Raw genomic sequence first — 10,162 nt, 5'->3', positions numbered from 1 at the left:
CTTATAATATACATAATGCCTACTCTGTAAGTACTTATGTACTCACAATATTTTAAATGCCTACTTACAATAGTCTTAATGCCTACCGAGAAACTTACTCTATATTTTTTCCTTTTTGGGTCAACCTAATTAGAGATGGTCTAAAAAGACTGTCTCACAAAAGAATTTGTGTTCTCCTATAAGCCGGAAATCCAAGCTAGCAAGCTACTATCTCTTGGTCCTCATCCGAAGCTATGTGCCATGCACTAGCAGCAACTTCATCCTGAGATAACTTGGGTTATTCGTTTACTTGAAGAGTTTAAACATGTTCTTCATTGTGACAATCAGTATGCTCTCCATATCGCTCATAATTATGTGTTTCACAAGTGAATAAAACACGTAAAGGTGGATTGTCACTTCACTTGCAATAACGTCTTTAAAGGTCTTATACAGCTCACATATTTGCCTACAACATCATATCTTGCTGATGTTACACAAAGATTCTTCCTTAAAAATACATTTCAATCAGGATTTACTTTCCAAGCTTGAGAGGGATGTTACATATAATCAGTTAGTTGGTTATAATCAATTTGAAGTTGTTAGTTATAACATTTTTTCTATGTTTCTTCTCATCCTATATATAGATTCCATTTGAGTATTGTAATGTATGGAAAAGTCAATAAGCAAAAGTTCTTTCTTCATGTTCTTGTGTTGTTCTTCTCCAATGCAATACTATCTGTTTAGCAAAATACACAACTGGTCTGTTGATTACAAAAATCCAACATAAATAGTTGGTACAAAACAAATAAAGCAAGATAAACAAATATGTAAAGTACTAATATACATTCCCGTATATAATACAAAATTTTTTAAAAAATATTTCAACATTATTTGTTTTTCATATTCCGATACCTCGTCCTTTAACTTATTCATTCTAATGATTAATTCCATAGAAATGCAATGCAAAATGATTTGTACTTGTAATTAGCTAGAATAAAAAGTTGCAATAGCACTTCATATGCGATTCAAGATATAATAAATGGAAAAGAGAGCATCTCGTCAAAGTTACAAAAGACATGAAAAGGCAAAGTTATTCAACATTGTTATATAATTCAAGGTGTTTGACAAATGGTTCATAGTTAATTTGATCAACTCATTTGCTAACTGGTTTGACCAGCTAATTTTAAATCTACTACTATATAAGTACATTGTTCAAAATAACTTATTTAACAATATAATGTTTCAATCAACTAGTTTACCAAACATTAATATTTGATGGTTTGACCATCCAGCCCTCTATTTTATCAAAATAAGTTAAAATTACACAATAAACTATTCTGGCGAACCTCCAATTATGATCATAACAGACGAAACATGTAGGTCTTACTGGGATTGCAGTCAAAATTTTTATCTCCTCCAAACCCATACTTGGTGTTATAGCCAGGATACTTCCCACGTTTAAACTTCATTTCTTGAAAAAGATGTAACCCAAGATCACTTCCAAGTTTCGGTATATCCCATTTTAAGTAAAACCCATTACATTTTGACGTTATGTGAATTTCCCCATCATCTTCAATCATTTTTTTTGCGTTTCTTAGAAAACCTCTGATTAATTTCTGATGTTTCCTGATCCAAAATTCAAAAGATCGAGTCAACTCAATGCATTTTATATTTATATTTTAAAAAATAATAATTAACTAATGTTGGTGGTAGCTTACTGAAGGTTAGAATCAGTATGAGTGAATCTGCCTGCATGAGGAAAATTGAAAATTACACGATCATATAAATAGTTGATTAAGATTGGGTGCTTCGCCATTTTGTTTGCATTAACATCATGAAGGACCTTGCTACCTCGAGCCTGTAGATGTGCCTTGTTGCCGAAGAACTTGCCGTAGTTGTTCATTAAAAACTCTGATCAATAAAATCATATATCATCCCTAATCCGATATCCCGCTCAAAAATTCGGCCATATATAAAATCATATATGTTACAATCATAGTGTAAACAATCACGACCGCGATAACAGAATGGTGATGCATTAACAAGTGTGATGCGTTTAAAATATAAATTTATTAGTTTATAAATGATGAATGTGAAATTATAAAGAGAGTAATGACATTATAATATAAATTTATTAGTTTATAAATAATAGTTTAATTTTAATTTAATCCCTTAACTCTCTTTAAACTATATCATATTAGTGAGGGGTGTCAAAGCCAAAAATACAAAAAATTCGCATTTTTTATAAGGATGCCAAATCCATCTAGCTTCGCCTATGCCTATTAATATATTTAAAATCAAAATCTGGTATCCAACTAAATTATGACTTTATTTTCTAAACTGAGTTAGTTCAGCCCAGTTTCGATTATAACCAAATTTAATTAAGATATGGATAATTGAAAAAATAAAAATCATAGTCTAAAAATACAGTAACGATTGCGATCACAGTAACAGAACGCTGATGCAGTTTTGATTATAACCAAATTAATTTGATTTTTTTGCTCTTAGATTTTTTTCATCTTTTGTTCTTCTTTTTTGTTCCTTTTTTTTTGTTTCATCTAGATTTGTTTGTTCATGTCCAGATTTGGGTTCATTTTTTGTTTATATCCGAATTTGAGTTCGTTAGTTCTTGTTCTTCGTTTATTCTTCCATTGTTTTTTTGTTCATGAGTATTTAATTTTTTATTTAAGAATAATTTAATTTTATTCAGTAATGTGTGTATATATATTATTTTTATGTATTATTTATTTAAAAAAAATTAAATATTTGTTATTATTATTTAATAATAATGGTAATATTTATTATTATTATTTAATAATAATAACAAATATTCAAATTTTCTTTATAACCTGTAAAGTAATTATGCGACATAATAGGCGACAGTTTTTGTTTTTGTCGTAGAGCTCAGCGACAAAATAGGCAACAATATTTTTTTAATGCGACAAACTTTTAGGTGACAAAGGGTTTTGTCGCTTATTTTGTCGCCTAATGGCTTATGTGACAAAATAAGCGACAAAAACACTTTTGTCGCTTATTGTCTTTCTATTAGCTGTGCCCAAAATGTGATTTTTGAGAAATATAGTTCGTTTGTTTTGAAAACCTTTACGATGCGGCCTTGTTTTTATTGTATGTTAAAGAAGTAGATGTTGAGACAAGCTAGATGTTGGTTTAATTAATGGTGAAAAGTGTGTAATTACCTTGGGAATCAAAAGAAGTAGCAGTGATATTGAGAGCAGAATCTCCAAAAGCGAGGGCTAAAGAAGCAGAAAAAGAAAAGTCACCATCCCCAACCAGTAATATCTTCTGAGTGCTGTTGTATTGCCCTATTCTCTTAACACTACTAATTTCACTTGGAATCCTATTACTATTACTAATCGTAGTATTAGTAGTAGTACTCACATTATTTTCAACCACCACTTCTACTTGTACGGCATCTTCTACCACAATTTGCTCATTTCCATGATCATCATCATCATCTAACTTATGATAATCTTTCTCGGCCTGATCAACCGCTTCTTGTTTTTCAGTCTCATTTTGATCGGAAATGTTAATAATGCAATGCTGTTCTGGTGGTTTACTCTCATTGTTATCTTGTTGAGATACTATTGTTTCGTAATTTGATTTATAAGTTCTTGGGTATCTCCATTTACATAAGTAGGATATTATTTGACCCATTTTCACTACCTAGTATAGGAACTAGGAACTACCAACTTGCATTGTCCTTCAAATTTAAGGAATTCTTTCCAATTAATAATCCATCAATTGCGGGTCGGGTCGGGTGGGGTTGGTTATGTTGCCGAAGAGACAGTGTCGTAGGAACTAGCTAGGAAGGTGAAGAGATCACCAATGCCTCGGGCCAAGGGGAATTAGAAATAAAGTTTCACATTTATTTTGTATGCAATGCCTCTCTCTCTCTGAACTGCTTCTTAAATACTTCCCAAGTCTTTATTCACAGCATCTTAATTATAATTGGTTATAAAGTATAAGACGTTTGAGGGACTAAAAATTAGACTAACCTTTGATAATCTTATCTCATTCGATCCTAATGTTTTATTTAATTTTGTACATTTGTCTATATTTGTCTATATATTTTATGTTGCAATCTTTAAGTTAAAATTTATGAACTTGTGATATTAATAATACTAAAAACACATAAATTAAGAATAGGCTTGAAAATAAGATTAATTGATTAATTTTATCAAAGACAAATAAAATTTTTTTATCGAAACTTGAAAGACAAGAGTTGTTACCAAGTATTTAATAGGAGAATTTCTCTATATATTTATTCTAAAACGAATGAGATTAGATTTAGTGCCTCTAATAGACAATGAGAGGAGTTGTTACCACTAATAAGGCTGTTATCATTTTGGCTTTCACAACTATTAAAGGTCTTGACAACCTTAGATGTCTTAATTGACATTTCATTATTTTGAGTTGGTTAAATGGAAACAAGTGAAAGAGAAAGATTGTGTTTTTAAATTTTAATGTGGGTAAATTGAGGTTAATAAATGTAAAAGTGTAAAAATGTTACGTTTAATAAAGGTGAACAGGTAAAATTATATACCCAAAATATAAATGAAATACTTAGGGTGATTTAACACAATAAAATAATAAAGCACTTGGAGTTAATAGGAAGAAGTATGTCATATATAGTATATAATGATTAATGTATTTTCTAGAATATGCGTTTAAAGATCCCTTTGGAGAAGAATAATATATTTTACCAAAAAAAAAATATAGAGAAGATCGATCACAAGTACAAAATAGGGATAGTCATAAGATGAGTATGAAACGGGTATAGTCATATCTAAACACTAACCTATTAATTTTTTATGAATCCATATCCAGATCCGAATCCTAAAAATCTGATAGGTCTAGGGTCTTTAATGGTTCTGTGCTAAACAATATATATTTCGTAGAATTTTCGTATATATTTTACAGTGCAAATACAATACCAAAGTACTGGAAAGACGTAATCAGTAAAACCCAATTCTTTAATGAATTCATCACATTTGATTCTCATCTTATCAAACTTGAAAACCGCCATTATTTCTTTCATTCTTATAACATAATAATATTTGAGGTTATCACGTAATATATATTGAGTTATAATAAAATATATTTTTGATTATAACATAATATATTTGAAAATATAATACATATGGGGTTATAACAACATATGTTTGGGGTTATAATATAATATATTTGGTGTTAAAAAAATACTATACCCTCAAACACAGACCATTATATACCCAATTAAATATATTATGTTATAACCTCAAATATATTATGTTATAACCACAAATATATGTTGTTATAACTCTATATATATATATATATATATAGCTCATCTTGTATGAAATCGTCTCACCATTAGATAGGGCCATATAATTAGCCAATTTTTTAATTGATTACTTTAAAATAGTAAATAATCGTTTTAAAGTTACAAGTAATCACTTTAAGACTATAAAAAATAATTATTTTAAAATTGTAAGTGATCACTTTAACGTTATAAGTGATCAATTTAAGATAGAAAGTGTATATTTGGTCAGCCCAATAGAGATGATCTCACTGTGAGACTGTCTCATTTAAGAATTAGTGTATTGTTATAACTTCAAATATATTATTTTATAACCCCAGATAAATTATGTTATAAGTTTATAACCCCAAATATATGATAGTATAACCCCAAATATATTATGTGACTTTTAACATTTCACTCCACACGTATGCGTCATTTATTTTAAATTAATATAAATTAGATTTGGATTGGATTTATAAGAGTCGTCTTTACAAAAGACGATCTCTCAAGAAAGCACAAGGGAAGGTTAAAGGGGTTTTGATTTGGTATGTGAGCCATTTTTTTCCCTCTTTCCACACGGGCAGCACGCAAGAAAGATGGGCTTGGACCCGGATTTTGTTGTTCTTGTTGACCCAAAATATTTGAACAATTGATTTCTTTTTTTTTAGCAGCTCCTCTTGTTTTTTGGTTTTGCTAATTAAAAATACAATTCGTGTATTTTGTCTTACTTTGACTTAATGTTAACGCTCACGACTCAACTCTTATCTCCAACTCTCTAACTTTGCTTTTACCCCCACCTTGGTCTATGACACTAAAACGATGTCATCTGCTATTTGCAAACAACATGCACCAGTCATGTGTCCTTGTATCAAATGACTAATCTCACTTAGAACTGGAGTAAAAAAAAAACAAGTCGGATCTGGATCGTGTCTCGCTAAAGGCCAATTATGATCGGGAAATATTATGGTGCCTTACTGCATGTCACAAAATTCATCTTTACTTCTCGATATATATCTTGCATTATATTAATATACGTCTTCAAGATACTCTTCTTTATCATTGTTCATCAAAGTACTTCTCTTAACACCTTATCGTATGTTTTTTCTAAGTCAGTCTAAAAATCAATACAGTTCTACAACTGTAAAACAATTTACATATTTAACATAATTAGAGTATTTTGTTATAAGGAAAAACGTTTTTAAATTAGTTCATAAATTATCTCATTACTAATTGAGTTGGATTTTAATAAACTGACAATAATTAATCTAGTCCAATATATATACATATATATATATATATATATATATATATATATATATATATATAGGGGTAGGATCAAATAAAAACACTTAAAGTGGTGAAAATTGAAAACAGACAGTGGTATACATATTGTAGCAAAAGGGGTACATATTATCTTATAGGGTGTACATTAAGAAAAAAATTCAAATTACTTACAAAAATGTCATTTGAATATGTACCCCTTTTAAGCATATCTGTACGTTATTTAGCAAATGCCTAATTATTTACAAACCTGCCACCCAAATATGTACTCAATTTGAGCTTTTATGTACCCTTGTTTTCAGTTTTCACCATTTTAATTAGTTTTCACATGATCCAAATTTTATATATATATATATATATATATATATATATATATATATATATATATATATATATATATATATATATATATATATATATATATATATATATATATATATATATATATATAATAAATTGTCTGTTGATATTTTGATTTATTGTTCTCTATAATTTCCAATAATACTTATCGACTTTGTTTAAATTATAAAAATTTTAAAAATTTATATAATCTACCCGTACAAGAGTCTTAAAATTATGTTTATATTTTATATAAAGTCAAAAATATTCTATTTTTAAACAATATTCGGGGAAAGTATCTATATTAAATTACTTAAATTTTACTCCATATTTTTATATAGAGAAAATTCTATGAAACTACCTATTCTATACCTGAATTTGCAAAAAACTACCTTATCTAATTTTTTTTGCAAAAACTACCTTATGTAATACTTTTGTTTGCAAAAGACTACTTTCTAACGGATTTGAGAGTTTGACCGTCAAAACTAACCTTTGACTATCACGTGTGACGCACGTGACCCTTTAATAAGCAAACCTTCCTTCTTCATTTCAGAACTGTTCTTCATTGCTGCTCTTCAAACAACTATATCTGATTGATGGAGCAAATTGCGCCTGAAAATGCAAGAAAAATCACTGGCATGCTGCTTGAGATGGATCAAACAGAAGTACTACATCTGATTGAGTTTCCAGATTCTCTCAAAATGAAAGTTGACGAGGCCCTGAAAGTTCTTCGTTCAGCTACCTTAAATCCTGAAGTTTGTGATCAGAGTAGCTCGCTCTCGCACACGGAACAGTAAAGCTTATTCATGATGCAGTGTCAAATAATACTGTTTGATGCACAGTCAAATTACTTGTCCTAAAATGCTGATTTTTTCTGTATCTCATATAATTGATGATCTGATTTTAGAGTACTAGAAATATCATATTTAGAACCAATTGACTTTCAATTTTCAAATGCAATTCAAAGGCCCTTTATTGAAACTAATAACCAAAGTATGAATCAGAGTATAGCAATTTATCAAAATCTCTGAAAATGGGAAGAAATTTTCACCGATATATCGATTTTGCACTTAGGAACTACAAGAAATCTGGGTGGATATCTTCCTCAACAGGTTGATCAATACCTTCCTTTTCAAGTTTATAACCACGCATCAATCTGAAATCATCAGCAAAAGCAGGTCTCAACCCTTTGTCAATATTATCAACATCTTCATGTTCTGTCATGTACTTAATCCATTTGGAGGCACCTGGTTTCTTCACTTCCTTGCACATATTCGTGTGCTGTAGCTGCTGCTGCCGCCACTGCTGCTGCCGCCACTGCTCTAATTGTCTAGCAGCAATGAAGAACAGTTCTGAAATGAAGAAGGAAGGTTTGCTTATTAAAGGGTCACATGCGTCACACGTGATAGTCAAAGGTTAGTTTTGACGGTCAAATTCTCAAATCCATTAGAAGGTAGTTTTTTGCAAACAAAAATATTACATAAGGTAGTTTTTTGCAAAAAAAATTACCTAATTTTTTGCAAATTCAGATATAGAATAGGTAGTTTCATAGAATTTTCTCTTTTATATATGTACTATCTGTGTTCATATATGAGTGTGCTACCATTTTACTTTTTACTTTGGAACTTTTTAAATTTTATGTATTGTCCTTGCTAATTTTTTTCTTTTTACTTTTATCTATTTATTTTCTCTTACTCTGATCTCTTTTTCAATTAAAACTATTACATTTTAAGAGAAAAAGTTAAAATTTAGAATATTCACCTTAATCCTCTCAGATGATAAAAATTTTAATCCTACCTTTATATCAAATTATTTATCTAAAGTATTATTGACATTATTTATCTAATGTATCCATCATTTACTATTTTCGCCGTTCTGAAACACTTGTTGTATTATGTTTATTGATATTATTCATCATTCAAGTTTATTTTATATATATGGTGGCTAATATGTAAGAAAGAACATAGTCAAGTTAAATTTTATTTAAATCGTGTGATCGCATATTTTCATAATATTAACTTTTTATAATTTTTAGATGTGCATAATATATATACAAATGATAAAAATAATACATTAAAATGTGTATAATAATGAAACGGTAATTGTATGATGTAATAATATCATAGTGACAAAGAAAATGTACTATTCTTTGTAATGCGTATAATAATGAAACGGTAGTTGTATGATGTAATAATATCATAGTGACAGAGAAAATGTACTATTCTTTGTAATGCGTATAATAATGAAACGGTAATTGTATGATGTAATGATATCATAGTGACAGAGAAAATGTACTATTCTTTGTAATCTGATCTTATATTGATTTGGTCAATTTTTGTATATTCTTCCGCCTCTTGTATTTAATATTAGTTTAAAAGTCCATGCCATGCACGAAGTTTAGTATAAAGATATATAAATTAAATTTTTAAAGAATGATGAAAAAAATATACTCTTTTGTTAAAGAAAAGTATATAAATATTATATATTAAAATATTACTTTGGATAACAATACAACTTACTAAAATATTTAAACTAATTTAACTCAAAAATTATACTAAAATGTATTTTTGATGGTATCTTTCATTAAATAAAATAAACTAACTATTTATGAATGAGTTAAGCTTATTTTAAGTCATTTCAAATTAATTTATTAGATTTTAATTTTAACCTAATTAAAATTTAACCAATTAAAATGTGATTTAATAAACTAAATTAATATATTTTTTATAAATAATTCCTCACGTACAAATAAAATATTTTATTGAAACAATTAAACTCTTTAAAATTCTTATTAAATCAATTAAGTGTAATAATACATATTTTTTCTTAAATGAAAATAAATTATGATAATTATTAATTTTTTCTTAAATGCAAAATTGTAATTGGAAAAGAGATTTAGTATTGGTATATGTAAAAGAATTTTATACTTATGGTTGTTGAAGCATTGTAATTGATTGATTTTAAATAGAGTAGTTTATTTATTTCCATTTTTACTTTAATGTTTAGTATTTCCTCCGTTCCTTTTTATTTATCTATATTATTAAAACGAGTAGTTTTATAAGTTTGTCCACTTTAGAATCATTTCTTTTTTTTGACATAAATTTTTCCAAAGCTATCCTCATACTCATTTTACTATATGTTTAAGTAATCTATTTTATTATTCAAATAATCGATAGAAAGTGAAATTATTGTAAGATATTAATTACATATTAATGATTATCATATCTTTATTTATTTTTCTGATTTATCTTTCCAAAACAT

General features: G+C 28.1%; 1 protein-coding gene across 1 annotated transcript; it reads right to left on the bottom strand.

Annotated features, from left to right (window-relative positions):
* Window positions 1-1,059: 1,059 nt before the first annotated feature.
* On the bottom strand, window positions 1,060-3,793 carry LOC130815126 (uncharacterized protein At4g26485-like). Its single transcript, XM_057681489.1, has 3 exons — window positions 3,177-3,793; window positions 1,698-1,890; window positions 1,060-1,605 (listed from the first exon to the last, which is right to left on the bottom strand). The coding sequence occupies exons 1-3, from the start codon at window positions 3,652-3,654 to the stop codon at window positions 1,338-1,340; spliced, it is 939 nt and encodes a 312-aa protein (XP_057537472.1). The 5' UTR covers window positions 3,655-3,793; the 3' UTR covers window positions 1,060-1,337.
* Between the last annotated feature and the right edge of the window lie 6,369 nt (window positions 3,794-10,162).

This window comes from Amaranthus tricolor, chromosome 1 (assembly GCF_026212465.1).
Source record: "Amaranthus tricolor cultivar Red isolate AtriRed21 chromosome 1, ASM2621246v1, whole genome shotgun sequence".
Classification (NCBI taxonomy): domain Eukaryota; kingdom Viridiplantae; phylum Streptophyta; class Magnoliopsida; order Caryophyllales; family Amaranthaceae; genus Amaranthus; species Amaranthus tricolor.
Note: the sequence above shows the minus strand (reverse complement) of the source record. Positions and strands in the feature narration are given on the sequence as shown.